Source organism: Anarhichas minor, unplaced genomic scaffold (assembly GCF_050575085.1).
Source record: "Anarhichas minor isolate MPS153535 unplaced genomic scaffold, ASM5057508v1 ptg000025l, whole genome shotgun sequence".
Classification (NCBI taxonomy): Eukaryota; Metazoa; Chordata; class Actinopteri; order Perciformes; family Anarhichadidae; genus Anarhichas; species Anarhichas minor.
The window spans coordinates 8,699,297-8,715,023 of record NW_027466471.1 but is presented as its reverse complement, the minus strand read 5'-3'; the positions used below and the strand labels follow the sequence as shown (position 1 = coordinate 8,715,023).

At 42.2% G+C, this 15,727-nt stretch overlaps 1 protein-coding gene across 1 annotated transcript in view; it reads left to right on the top strand.

Moving 5' to 3' along the window:
* Positions 1–12,816, top strand: part of grid2 (glutamate receptor, ionotropic, delta 2) — a 425,055-nt gene extending 412,239 nt beyond the window's left edge. Inside the window, exons 15-16 of the mRNA XM_076099476.1 lie at positions 999–1,239; positions 12,364–12,816. Of these exons, the coding sequence (XP_075955591.1) occupies positions 999–1,239; positions 12,364–12,816 (694 nt within the window). The remainder of the gene's footprint in view (positions 1–998; positions 1,240–12,363) is intronic.
* Positions 12,817–15,727: the final 2,911 nt, after the last annotated feature.

The window sequence follows — 15,727 nt, the reverse complement described above, 5'->3', positions numbered from 1 at the left end:
TCAGCATGTTATCACTGAAATTACAGGTGTTTGCCCCCAGGAAGTTGTGCAGATAATTGCAAACATCTGTCTCTATGTACACCATGTATGAATCCTGTTTAAGTTTGCTTTGTCATGCATGCAGTTGTGCTTGTGACTTTGTTCATCTCTGAGTGTGTATCTACCCTGTTGGTGTCAAGCAGTGTGGTGGCTTCGTCTATCTATGAGCGATTATTTGCATCTGTTTGTTTTCTGTGTTAGTATGTGCGTGCCTGGGAGGGAGGTATACACACACACACACATTCCCACATTGCCTTTTTCCTCTTTGTCTCTCCCTTTTCCCATGGCTCTCCCCCCTCCACGCCAGATAGCTTCTTAAATATCCAGCCGAATGCTAACAGAGCCTCTGTAAGCCTGTCTGTCTGCGTGTGTCTGCAGCTCTCCTCCAAACCAAAACGAACGACCCAGTTAAATAATAAGCTGAAGGCTAACAGAGGGACCCCATCAACCTCTGAGCTGTATCCTCTCTGAAGCCATCAATCGTGCGACTAAAGCTAGGCTGCATAATGACATTGTGGCAGTGTACTCGCGCTGTGCTGCAAAACATATTAATGTTAGCCATAATGAGTTTGACAGCCCAATATGGTTGTCAGGGATCAGAGAGGATTTCAGCTGGCAAACACTGCCCTCCAATGGAAGAGGGGAGCTATGGCAACTGCAGTAAAAGCTGCAGTGTGCTCTGGTTTTATGCAGTTGTGCAAATATTTTTCATTCTCCAGGATTGTTTTGAAGCGTTTTTGACTAATCATTAAAATGGCGCTCAGACACCATCCATTAACATACCTATTAGATATGCTCACACTTCTTAATGTTTCTCATTCATTCAGGTATGCTCGCTTCTGTAAGTATTTTACAAGGATTTGCAAATGTGTAGCTTTTGCGTCAGTGTGTGTACAGTGTGCTCTGTTACTGTATATGGCTCTATGCTGACATGCCTGTGTCTCCTGCCTTCATCCTAGAATCCTGGAGCTCCAGCAGAGCGGTGACATGGACATACTGAAAGTCAAGTGGTGGCCCAAGGACAGCCCCTGCGACCTCTACAGCTCAGTCCAGACACGGCAGCACGGCAACGCCCTGGACATCCACAGCTTCGCTGGCGTTTTCTGCGTGCTGGCAGCCGGCGTGGTGCTCTCCTGCCTCATTGCTATGGTGGAGAGTTGGTGGTCACGGAGGAAGGGATCCAGGGTCCCCTCCAAGGAGGTAGGGGGATGGATGGGTGACTGAGTAATGGTACAGAGAGAGGTATAGGGCCTATGATATATCCCATTTATTCTCCTATGTTGTCAGAGGGGAAAGAAGCAGTGTGACAGGTATATAAATAGGAAAAAAAGAGTGGACAGATTGGATGGATAATGGGTTCAGTTTCAGGTCTAGCCGAGCCAAGGAGAGAAGAGTGTGGAATCACTAAATAAGAAGTCTAGACTTTGTGACCAAGTAATGCTAAAGTTGAAAAAAAAAAAAGTCCAATTCCTCAGTCAGGATGCATGAGGAAGAGAGAAATGAGCAGAGCCTTCCTTGTGACGGAGTTGTGACAATGACGGCGTTAGGGACCTTTGAAAACCTCCCATGTTCACAATGTCACTTTCCCTTAACTAAATTTGCACATAAGAAACAGTAGCAACACTACGCTGAAAGCACAGGCTGGAGCTGTATTCTTTGCCAGGCTTTTGCACATTCTGTCAAAAAGAAGCCTGGAGGTGCTATATTACATCTCCAGCGATTTAACCAGCATTGATCTTTTGCGTAGTCTCGTATATATAAATCCCTGCTTATGTGGGAAGGAAAGGAAAGGTCAAACAGGACTTGAATGTTTTCAGAAGCCCTGAGAACATCGTGTTAATTTTCCCTTCTCACCCACAATCATGGTCTTAATAGACTGTCAGCTTGTAAAGCGTCCTGTTATTAAATCTTTATTGTTTGCGTGGTAAAGTTTTACCATCAAATTATGAAAATGATTAGCCAAGGAGACATTATCTGCCAAGAGCTAATTTAACTTAACTTACAGTATTTGTAAAGGGTCTTAATTTTTCACCCACTTCTTAGTGCTCATTAGTCAATGTAAGTACCTCCATTCATACTGATGCCAAATAAGATATCTAACTTAATCTATGATGCAATATTAAATGGCCTGGTTAACATATCCGAGATACACTCACATCATACTCTCAGAGTTTAGGTACTATGAATGAGTTCATGTACATTGCGAGTACATTGCGACTTTACACCTTGATAGAGCACAGTCACAATCCAGATCCCCAATACGGATTGAAACTATTTACTCTATTGGCTCTATAATGTATTCATTATTCTGCTACTGCATACTCTCACCTCTTTTTTAATGTTTTATTAATGTTATTTTGATGTTGTCGATTCATTTAAAATGAGGCAAATGTGTCGGTGTCAACAGGGTAATCAACCTTATTTTTCTGAAAAGTGAATGTTTTGGAGAAAAGATGATATTGGTTAAAAGCCGAATATAAAAACAGCCCGAGGGCCTGTTTGAGTGCTTCGTCGTGCCTTGGCCAAGGCAGATTCAGAAACACTCACTCACAGTATTAAACATGGATGTGTATACCAGTGTTCTCTTCAAAACAGTGGCAACACTCCACCTTGTAAATTAGCAGCAGTGCTCTGTGAAATTTCCAATCAGCCTATATGCAGTTGATCACCTCAGCAGGGATATAATTTAAGGCAATCAAAGGGACGCTGGCAACATCTTCCCCTCGTAGAAACCTTGCAGTCTGTTGTCATTTGGTAGCTTAGTTTGCTCCACCATAGACAAGACCGGTAACATCTTCAAAGAAAAACACAAATGGCTGCTCATTTAGGAGCATTTCTATTAATGCATCGTGATTACACAAGCTCAGGCCATTTTCACCAGAATATTACAGTGTCTTAGCCATTGTTGCAACCTCTCTATTTCAGTAGCTGTTTTATCCACAAAGGGATTTGACAAGGATTCGTACCAGCTTCCAATTTAACTTTGAACACCAGCCCCACATTGTCACCTCTCCAGCCTACTGCTGTTTGCCAAAACACAGAGGGAGAAAGAGTTCAGCTAAATAACTTCAATCAAGACTCTGAAATTGCAGCAAAGTGAAGCAAATTTGGTATGCAAAACATGCCACTGATGGACTGAAAGAAATGTAATTATGAAGTAATATTTTCACTTTTGGTTTCAAGTTAATTGTTTGTGTCTTGGTTACCAATTAGACTGAGGCATGAAGCAGTACAGATTCATTTTAGCGGAAAATGTTTTTGTCGCCAGGTAAATTACTTCAATTGTCTTTTCCCCCTCTGAGGAAGCTATTTGATGAAAGCAGGTTACGGTTAACTTGTGGATAATGACTTTAGAGTATTAACGTAGAACGCTTCTCTAACCTATCATTCAACTTCCGTTCCTTAAAACCAATTTACCGTCAATCAGACGGTTACCAAAAAGGGCTTTGACGGGGTAACAAATACGACATTATATCGCTATTAGATCGCTGAAGTGAACATCTCTGTGTGATTCTGACCACCAGAAACGAGTTAGAGAAGCCTGACTAATCTCCGTAATCTGTGGTGTCAAGCTGATTTAAAATTCCACCAAGAATAAATTAGAAAAGATGATAAAAAGATGGTAATAAAAATTGTGGCTCTACCCAGGATGATTTAGTGTCAGATCAGGTTAGTTTTTATGATAAAAGGCCGATAACACCATTCATCTGGAAAGTAATTTAGAGGGAAAGTTTCAATATGAAAACTCTGTGAAGCAGCAGTTCCAAATGATTAAATGAGCAGCCCTTGGTCAAACATCATATCATCACACATTATTGCATCACTACAGTTTCTAGCTTTTGGAGATGATTTCTGCTACTCGTAAGACGTCATTGATGTGACTTGAGTGGTGGTGACCTCCTTTGACATGAAAGTCAGAAATATCCTTCAAGCAAAATTAATATTGTGTGTGTTGTTGCAGGAAAACAGGTGGTTTGTGACTTGACTGATGTGCCTCATCAGCTGTGATCACTGTAGTGTGCACAAGCTTGTTTGACAAACTGATTGGAAGTTTCACACAGCTTTGTTTACCGCAAACCTCCTGCAATGGCTTGCATTTGATCAACAGTGACAAAAGATTTGTTGTTCATTGATTTTTTTTATTTGCTCAATTTTGGATACATTGTGAGAAATGAGTGGTCAGATTTAACATGGAGTCTAATGGAGCAGTTGGTTGGAGTTCATGTCGCTCTACGGCTCCTTGAGCCAAATGTGTAAGTCTGTTGGATTCCATAGACACATGACTGCGACCAGCACAGAATTTCCTATCATTTTGACCAAAATGGTGTATAAATGGTAAAAATTGTGGGACTGGAAGCAACTTGTTTGGAAAAATCAGAGAATACTTTTCATGCTCTGCTCCACTCTGACCGTGATGTCATCACTCTAGCGCTGAACATTCCGTGCAATACACACCCATTATAAAATCTGAATCCGAAAATGAGTCAATATGACTAGCCATACTATCATGTTAAGGCTAAGACTTGCACATGGTGTGAGAGGATTTGTACACTTCTGTGAATACAAAAGAAGGAGCTATAAAGCTGCAGGCAGAGTCCTCCCATCTCAGTCAATTTGCCATGTGCAAGTTCCCCATGCATCTGGCATGATGCGCCATTAAAGTGGCAACAAACATGCCGTGAGAATCGAGCAACATGCTCAACAGCAGGTTGACTGCTGTTGGATCTGCTTAAGCGTAATTTAGTTTCTTTTATACTGCTGCCATGATTTATTTCTCCACCGTCTAATTGCTTCGTGAAATCAAGTTACACATATTAAATATTTACTGTGCATGCTACCGCCAGTCATGTGGTACGTGACTAAAACAGACATTCTATGTCGCTCAGTTGCTCCAGTGTCTAAGCGTTGTGCCTACAGAAGAAACACACTCGTGAATTTTGACGCCCAGTCAGGTGAAACCACATTGCTGCTCTCAACACAACCAGAAATACTTTAAGTTGGGTCACACTGCATGTTTGTAATCATTTTTTAATTCTATGTTGCAACATTGGTACCCAACTGACTGCCAATGTAATTTTGTTTGAGGCAACCAGGCAACAATATATTTTTTTCTTCAGCACACACACAGACAGCCGCACCACGTCTACCCCTTACCTCCAGCCCCCTGCTCAGTTACAAGCTTTAATCTGTCATTCAGATCACTAGCCATGTCCGCCAAACCAGCAGCCACAAAGACACCAAACCGCTGGTCGGGCACAAAGTCACGTCAAGCACAGTGTGATTCAGCTGCAACATACGGAAACACGCTCGCCCCCCTGCCATCTTCATTAGCCACTAAGAGCAGCCATTGGAATCAGCCCTGACTGAGCACAGGAGTGGAGGCGCAGCAGTGAATAGAAGGGACAGCAGGGATTTAAACGGTGATAGTCTTTAATTCTCTTTGTAGTTGTTGAGGTTTTGCATATCAAGGCATCATGGAGTAACTGACATGTGTAAATCACTATTATTATTATTATTATTATTATTATTAATGTAGAAGTCACATACAGGTGAACGGGTGAACTTCATAGGTATGTACATTATAATACAATTAGTGTTACTATTATTCGTCCACTGCCTCATTAAACGACAATAAAAGATACATACAGTATAGCTTAAGGTATTGTACTTTTTATGCTTAGAGGAGAGAGTAAGATATGATTTGAGTGCAAATCAAAACAAAGCATTGAGATAATAGAAGGAGCAAAGCAATAGGATATCCAAATTAAGAACAAAGTTATAAGCATCATTGGAATAGCCCCTTTCATGCTTCCATGGTGAAAATGAAGTTGGCTCAGTCAGCCATGATTGTTTTTGATAGTTGACCCTTGACATTTATCCTTCACCCTATCAAAGCATTGACCTATTGATTGCCTTTGGTTTAGCTCAAGGTTTTGCTCAGAGTAACCACTGAACCTCAAGGGGGTCAGTGTGCTTCAAACAAAGCGCTACTGGGATCATCAAACAGCGTCTGAAAGCCCCTGCACCCACTCCTTTGCGACTGGCAACACATTTTGTCTGTACAAATGAGTTCAGCAACATGAATGCCTTTAATCATTGCATCGCGTCAATCTCTATGACAGCAAGCTTTTCACCCCGCCTTTGAGTGTGGCTGTTTGGGACAAACATACACACTTTTGCCTTCACGTCGTACGAACTGGTTCGTTTACCATACACTGGGCTTAAGACTGACAAATTGTCTGCAAAGGCCACTGCACTTAAAAATTGAACACACCGCATTGATCAAAGTTTTTCATTTGGCTGAGATGTTATTTCCTACTTCTTCCTCAAATGATCCTGTCATAATATATATATATAGAAACTGTGGGAATACCATCCTCGGATCTCAAATCACCATCTGTGCAGAAAGTTTCCAAATGGACAACCAGCTGCAAAGATGGTTGCTGAGAACAGAAGAGGAGAGATTCAAGCTGGGACCACTGCAGCATGTCCTGACTCAGTGGAGGAAGGAAGACACATTTAAGTCAACTTCAAAGCAGCTAATTAGATAAATTGCATGTGTTGCACTTTATCGACTGGGGAAAACTCTGCCTCTGCATGCAATTTGGCCTTAGTCATGGCCAATGGAGTAAGTCTGGTGTGCTTAATGTCATCCAACTTCATGAAGTTAAATTATTAATAAAGTGACGCAAACCATGAAGCTTGTAATTAACTTCATTAGGCGCCTCACTCTCTGTCAGTTCAAATCAGGAACTCTGTCTTGCTGTCACAGTGAATGCTAACACCACTTGAGACCATCACACCGAGCCAACGGCATGCAGCTCCCCATGCAGCTTCCCTCTTCATGCGTGGAAAACTTGGCTTAGTAGAATTCATTGGCACCAGGGGTATGAGTTCAGACTTGGCATGAGGACTCTACTTTCAATGCCCTACTCTAATATAGTTTGTTAAACCAGTTTCACGCTTCTAGTGGTCAGCCCGGTCGTGAGGTGCAACGTGAACAGGGTCGCACGGGCCGTGTTGCAATGATTGGCTAGCTACAGGTCCCGGAAGTGCTTATACACTGATTTAAATTGCATGTTGCTTTAAAAATGGAGTGCTTTGATGAAATGTTGGCTGAGCAAGTCTGAAAATGTAAAAAGAAGAAGAGAAGAGGTTCGTTCTCGGAGCCGCTTTGACCGCGGTCAGTGTGAACGACCAGACGTTTGCAGGGACCTTGCACGCTGTCCCCACCACACCACCATGAAACGGGTTTTACTGTGTCCAAAAACACATATTACAGACTTACCTTTTGGAGAATTAAGGCTAATATCAACCACATCGCACTCTCCCATGCATGCACGTCATCATTACCTAACGTTCAGCTCAACCTTTTGCGTCATGTCCGGATTATTTCAATACAGGGAATGTTCAAGCTTTGAGTCCGATACGTCATATCATGAAGCCCATTATTGTAAGATATACGTTTGTTCTGTTTGTTTTAAACGTGCTTCATAATTCCTGGTGGTGTCTAGCTCATGTTCTCAGTGACATACACTCGACTTAAGATGGACGCCATTCCCTTGAAAAACACTGGCACAAATCATGACTAGGTTCATCCATCAGATTGTATGGCCAAAAACACCATCCCCACCTGCCACTCACCTGCACACAATGCTTCCTGCATACATGGAAACCCACAATCCACCGTTCAAACTCTAAAACAGTGTTTGTGTCTCTGTGTATCTTATACATACTAAAACATACCTAATCCCACACTGTGCATGTCTGTACATGCCTTTACATTCATTGCTGTAATGTTGTGGTAACTGCATTTGACTGTGATCTATATGTCAGTGTTTGTGCCTGTGCTATGGGTCTGTGTTAAGTGTTGTGGAATGACTGACATTGCTATATATATGAGGCTGCTTCTCACTGTAAACAGTTCGCTTGTGAGTGTTTTTACCGAACTTATTCACTCACAAACATAAAAACACTCATTTCCACAGAGTTGACTAATGTGTTTCACCCATGGTGTGTGTTAGTTGCTTATAATATGCACACAAAATAAGTGTCCAAGTCATCCCTGCTAACCTGGATCTTTGATAGTTCACACGTTAGTTAAAAGGAATTGTGACTACAGAGAACTACAGTTCTTACATGCTGAATATATCCCAACATGCATTTATCCTACAATTTTGGAAATGAGTAATCTTCCGCTGTATTGCTACTCTTTTACTGTGCTCTAAAGCATCTGAACTCATCTTGGGATGGTGTCTGGGTGGGTGACGTCTGGGCATGCTTGTAATGATAGTACTGTACATTTAAGGACAAATGGATCAAGGTGCTCTTAAAACTGGAAGCCAGACTAAAATTTTGTCATCTTGATCCTTTTGACAAGCTATTTCCAGATGAGTGTCTGAGGCCCATTTCATTCATAAAAGGGCAGCTGTATTGCTTTACCCTTTTTGGCCGATATACAAATATATATATATATATGTTCTACAAGAAGTTTGTATGAAAGAGTTCTGTCATTGGAATCAATCACATCTCCACAAGTTCAAAACTGAGAGTAATTATAATGTTGCATATTGACAAAAATAGAAACAATGTTCATTGTCAGAACTCTTCCATAATGGTGATGTCTGTGGTTTTGACCCTGTCTGATATTTCATATAATCCATGTAGATTTAGCATGAGAAGAGCGGGCACTTCCTTGTGTATCACCTTCTTTGGTACACCTAAAACAGCTGACCTCTTCTTCGCTTGTGGTTTGGATGGGAATTGCCGGCCTACTCGTTCTAACTCTATATAATGATCTGTGGCTCTGTAGCTCAAAGCTCTCATATTTCCCTTTTGTTGTGTTTTTGTAGATAAGTACTCTGTGTTGAGGGGTGTAGCGGGCGATGGGGAGAGAGAGGGAGAGAGCAATACAAAATGCCATTTAAACATCTCCCCTTTCCAGGTATATAACGACTGTGTGAATGTCTCTCTGAGGACACAAACACGGAACGACCTACTTAACTGTGTGTGCTGACTGACTGCCGTGTCTTTCTTCTCGCTCACCCCCCACCCGTCTGTCTCTCCAATTGACTTCTCTCTCTCCCCCACCTTACGATCCTTCCATCTGCCTGACCTTGTCTGTCTCTCATCCCTTCTCTGTCTCTGCCCGTCTGCCGATTGTCTGCCTGTGTGTCTATTTGGCTTGTTTTTTTATTTTGGCTGGTTTTAATCTTCCCACTCAACTTGCATGCACACACACACACACACACACACACACACACACACACACACACACACACACACATATACCAACACATTGATATGAATTACTTCACATCTCTCTCCCATCAAACTCTCTCTCTCTCTCTTTTATCTCTCTCCTTCTGTCCCTCTTGCCCACACACACACACGCACGTCACACACACACACATGCACGTCACACGCTCACACCAGACGCAGGCAGATCGCCCATCTGCCAGGCAAGCTGCTGATCCTTGCCCTCACAACCCCAACGAGCACCCTCTCTCCTTGGGCGGTCAGACCCAGAACCCCAACACCGCTAACACCACTGCCCCCACTGCCACCCATTACCAGCACCCAGCATGCTGCGACCTCCCCTGTGCCCTGATTGTGCAGCACTCCTATGAACCCACCAACCCCTCCAAGCTCACCCCAAAAATGAGAATGACCACCTTCACCACCTCACCTCCCACTCCAAGGTTATACATACAATAGAGGATATAAATAATATATTGGTTAGTAATGCTTGAAGACAGATGCTGTTAGAAATGTGATGATTTATGAATGGTAATTTGTTAAGAGGAAGGATGGACATTAAGGAGCAGGGTTCAAACTGTGGTTCTCACAGTATAGCAAAGCTCTCTGCTGGATGCAAATGTACCTCTTTCGAAAACGTTTTTTATACACCTGGCATGTTGCCAGTTGACTATGTGTGCAATGATGCCTTGCTGCCGTTAGAGGGTGCTGTCTCTCTATCGAGAAGCAAATAATAGAGCATCATCTTTGACCAGACAGTTGAAGTTGCATGTTCTTTAAAGGTATATATGCAAGTAAAGGCCTTCAAAGAAGTATTTATTTTATGTAACATAGAGATTTTTGCAAAACCTCTTCTTACAAAATGAAGCCAAAAATATTTTGCTGTGTGAACTTAGCTTTGAAGTCCAAAGTAAGGCCTTTGCATTCACAGTAAATTACAGATCCATATTTAAATACATTTCATATATTATACGTCAGAATAGGTTCTGATCATTTGGGTGATTCAGTGTCACTTTTATTCTGTAATGTTTCAGTGTGCTTACTGGAGAACGCCTCCCTTCACAGTAACAATAATGCAGTCAGGTCCTACAATCTTTCTCCATAAAAACCTTCCACTCTTCCTCGCCTCGGCCCCTTTCGATCACTCCTCGTAGTTACCCATTAGTGTCCTCTCACTGACAGCACACTGACCATTTGTGATTCACTCTTCTCTTTCACTCCCCTTCATTTTTTTGGTACCAACTCTAACCTTCGGATATTCCCTCACTCAAACGTTCAGTGTGTGTATGATAGTGTCACGACAAGCACTAGCGCCCCCTCGTCCTCTCCTTCCTCCCACTGTCCCTTCCTTAGATGGCAACCAGGGGGCACCACTGTTGGTCCCCTCTATCCATGAACTACATACAGTAGGTCCAGAGCCCCCTCGAGACCCGAAGGACACTCAGGTAACTCTGTCTTTACCCCCAGTAATGTGACTCCCCTCCTCACAAAACCCTGTTGGACGTTTCCCAAACAGTGTTTCCATGAAGTGTGAGATAAGACACCGAAAATGAAATGACACCCCACACTCTCCACCCTCTACCTCTGAGACCCTTACCCTCCATAAAGACCAGAGAAGCACACGTATGCAAACGTTTTAGTAGTTTTGGAAACTCTCTCCAGCACCTAATTCCTTTCAGCTAAGCCTTCTCCTCTCTATATCCTCACATCATTCATTGCTCCCTCACACCACTGTCCCCTATCCAGTAAAAGCATGAAACACCTCTCACTGAGTGTTACCATCCGTTAGACTGTGTGGATAAGTTATTTATAGGTGAATAGAGTGATTATAAGTTTCATTTAACGTCTGCTCTAAGTTAAGTTGAATCTTAAGTTAACGTTTGCGCTTTGTCTTGAAATTGTTAAGATTGTTAAGACTATTAAACATTGTTTGATTGAAGTTGGATAATCTACATTCTATGATGCAGTTGATTAACAAGCTATATGTGGCCCAGAAAAAAAACGTCACTTGAAAATGAGATGTCAATCTCAATGTGAATCTTTTTGGCATGATGGCCTGAATGCAATGGTGACAAAAAGCCGGAAAAATACAAAAAACATTATTGTTGAGCATTTGGACTGCCTTCCGTTATATAAGTTGTATTTGTAGTGTACTGTTATGATATTGACAATAGACCAAGCACTCTGGAATCGCAGAGCACAAAAGCATGATGGCGGTGTGTTTTCTGTGTGTATTCCAGATTATCTGCACTCCCTTAAAGACTTTGTAGAAGTGTGTGTATGTTTCTCTCTTTCAATATCCTGACCACAGCTCAGAGTGTGCTTCTCTTCCCTCCATCTCTCCCCTCCTCTCTTTTTGCTCTCCCTGCTTCCTGTCACATCAATGTTTCCCTGTGACCACCAAACATGTTTTTATTACTTTTACATTGTGTCACCCCCACTCTTCCCCTCACTATTGCAATTAACCTTAACTTGAACCTCATTTTTAATTGTGCCAAAACCTTCGTTTGGCCACATGCATGCCATCTTGTCTTCATCATTTCATCATTTCGTCACCTGCATTGTCCAACGCCCTTCTCCTGCTTTCACTATTATTCTTACTATCCATTTATACTGGATGGATGGTTGACATCCCTATTGCTGATTCTCAATACAAATACACCCCATCCTTGTCCATTTCCCCTTTTTCAAAAATATATCCTCTCTACACGTACTCTGTTCTGTTTCCTTCACTGTTCTCTCTATTTCCTTACTCCTCTATTTGCACTGCCTTCACTCCTATTCCTTTACCTCCTCTCTCTCCTTTTATTCCTTTATCCACCATCGCCCACTCTTTCATCCTGTCCTTCTCTTCTCTTCTCCCTCACCTCCATCGCCAACCCTTCAACACTGACCCCGGGATATTTCTCCTTTCTCACCCCTTCTCATCCTTCCTTTCCAACATCTTCTTTCCCACCGAATATTCTTTCCAAATGGCCTCCCTTCGCATTAACCCCTCTTACCTTCTACCATTTCCCATCACCGCTTTCTCCTCTCCGTCCTACTCCTGCCCCTCCCCACCTGCAGGACGATAAGGAGATCGACCTGGAACACCTACACCGCCGGGTTAACAGCTTGTGCACCGAGGATGAAAGCCCCCACAAGCAGTTCTCCACCTCTTCCGTCGATTTAACACCCCTTGACATGGATGCGCTGCCTGCTGCGCGCCAGGCACTCGAGCAGATCAGCGATTTCCGCAACACCCACATAACCACCACCACCTTCATCCCCGAGCAGATCCAGACCCTCAGCCGCAGCCTATCTGCCAAAGCCGCTGCTGGATTTTCCGCTGGTTTCGGTAGCGGAGGCGTCCTCCAGGACCACCGGACTGGCGGGGTGGGCCCTTTCAGGCAGAGGGCCCCCAACGGTGGCTTCTTCCGCAGCCCCATCAAAACAATGTCCTCCATCCCCTATCAGCCCACAGGTCCAGGACCCAACTTTGGATATGGCAATGATCCAGACAGGGGCACCTCTATATGAGGGGTTGCTTAGAATATGGTTGGTTCAGGAGGAAGAAAAGGAGGAGGAGGAGGAGGAGGAGCAGAAGGAGGCAAGGTGGCTAGGGTCGGTCATGGGATGGTACAAATACATTGTGGCTAAGCTAAAAGTCAGAGGATAGAGATGTGTACATAGGAATCTTTATGTTTTCAGTTTCTGCTTGGGTGTTTCCAGGGGCGTCCATTTTGTATGTAGAGAAGATGAAGGAGGTGGAGGTCTATGGGGGGCGTTCCTTATCCTCCTGCAAACCATGCTGGTGAGGTGCAAAAAGCAAAGGAGTGGTTTGAATCTTTGCTTTATTGTTGTTGTTCTTGTGATCGTTTGGGGGATTCTTTTTGGGGAAATGTGTGAAAGGGGATCTTTTTTTATTGCTTCTGTTTTATGAAATGAGGACCGCCTCATGTAACGGAGATCTGCTGAAATTACCTGACTATTATTATCTTAACCCCACCTCGGAGGGTTTACTTTATGCTCGTCTGACCACAGGAAACACGTCTATATTCCTGTGAGCTCCAGGGCTGCCATTGGTGGATGACTGGTGGTGTCGTTAGCCATTAAACAACTCCAAGGGGCTCACACAACTAAGCAATTATTGAATCGTTTTTTTTTTTTTTTTTATGAAGGCGTATATAGCAGTAGTTTTGTCCATAGCCCTGGGAATACAGACAACAGCCCCTTGTAGTTTTGAAAAGGCCCCATCTCAGTGAATATCGGAAGATTCCACTTCTACTCTGCCTTTTCACTATGCGGGAGTCCATACCGAGTTTTCTCTTCTCTGGTGTTGTTTCACCAATACCTGGGGATCTAAATGTGTTATGGGGTCCACACAGTGGCCTGACTTGACCTAAGACTGAACACACGCTGACCCCAACACGGAGCATCGGTCTGAAAACTGAGGACTAAAAAACTGCTGAAATGCCATGACAGTGCAACAATATGACACTGAATCACCAGTGTGGTGCGTCGATCTTAAACTATTTCTGCCATTTTGGTGCATCACCTTGAAACGGTTTTCACCACTTTGATGCACATTACAGACCCTTTGTCAACCCCACCCCACTGCACTGTACCAGTGCCCACAGACCTGTAAGTGATTGTATGTAGATCTGACCTTTTCTTTTCTCACCTGTACTGTGCTATCTGCTTTTCAAGTCAAGGTGAGATCCTCTCGTCAGACTCTCAGAGGGATAGCAAAAGGGATGATACAAAAAAACGTTTAAAAAAAAAAAAAACATAAAAGAAAAGCCGAAAGACTTCAAAAAGCGTATGCTTATTATATGTCTTTTATTGAATTCTGTTTTTTGAAAGAAAAAAAAAAGATTTTAATGCGTGGAATGTGTTGGTCAGGAAGTACAAAAAAATAATAGTTCTGAGCTGTCTACTTGTTTCTTTCTCTCAGCCAACTTAGAAAAACTGCTAAATGAGTACTGTAGTCTCTGGTTTTGCATCATTACGTCAAACTTTTACTTTTTGATTTTTTTTCTTTTGTTTTGCTTCATTATAGCGCTGCCATAGCTCGGTTGTTTAAAAGAAAAAAACTCATTCTGTACGGTCATGTCCTGTTCGAGTTCATTATTCACTTGTCAGGTTCAAGTGGGGAAATGGTTGATTTTGTGTTGAGGAGAAGCCATTGCAACAGCATCTTCAGTACAAGCCTTATATGTCAACTAGCTATAGCTGCACCCTCCCAACTTCAGCAAATACAGCTTTCGGGTCACGGGAATGTCACGAAGAGTCAACGGCCATTGGAACCCAATGGCTGCCTTTCACTGAGACAAGTCCGAAATTCTATTTCATATCTGTAATGTTAAGGGTACTGTTTATATAACTTGTTTTTTTTAAAGTGCCAATTAATTCAAATGAGACCATTGAGGTGCATTTTGGGGTGGGGAAAGGGAATGGTACATTAAGAGTATGAAAGGAATACTTTGTGGATTAGGGGCTGGGGTCGTAAAATGGAACCAAATCTTTTTCACTAACACTGTATTAATAATTGATAATGTTAGCTGTTTAGAACAAGTTTTCAGTTTATCTTTAAGAACTAAAACCGCAAAATGTTGTGCGTAGAGAACTCAGTCAAGCCAGTGTTTTGAAGCAAGCATTCTTAGGCATTCTTTTCTTATATTAGGCTACAGTATGGCTATTGAATGACAAATAGGACACAGACATTTAAAAGGTTTTATTTAGTATAAATGAAAGAGACATTATAAAAATGTATATTTTACATGTTGATGCTATTTTTGTTTAACAAAAAGAGAAGAATATATCATGATGAGCTTTAGCGTTGAGTTTAGCAGTCACATTACTGCGTTTGGTTTTCCCTCGTTCTGCCCACGGTCAACATGAACACATCAACACGAACTCTTTGCTTTTCTCATGTCATCCTGAGTTCATTTTATTATTTGCTGGCTAAATAACAAAAAGTGGCAAGTTGATTAAAAAGAAAGCATGCACAAACTTGCTCTTGCGCTATCTGTTAACATTTTTAATTTCATACATAGAACTACAGGATTTACTTGATCATTTTCAAAACTTTATGATGTACAGTATTTAATATAGGCCTATTTTGTTGTATGTGTTGCATATTATTCAAAAACTGAACAAACTGGGGCCTCTGTTACAAGTGGCAAAGCTTTCTGTGTATAATTTGTCTAATAAACAGGTTTTCTACAGTGGGATGGTATTTGTTGTTTTTGTAATCTAGACATACATGAAAAGTGGTGCATTTCAGAAACACAGCAATGACTCCAAGTGTTGTTCTACTTCATGCTAAAATGATTTAGTTGTTTCTTTGTTAGCTCCAAATATCTGTACATTTCTTTCCACAGCGTTCTGTTTTCAGGTTTGTCTTCTACTTTTCCAATACAAATGGTTACAAATGAAGTCCCAGATA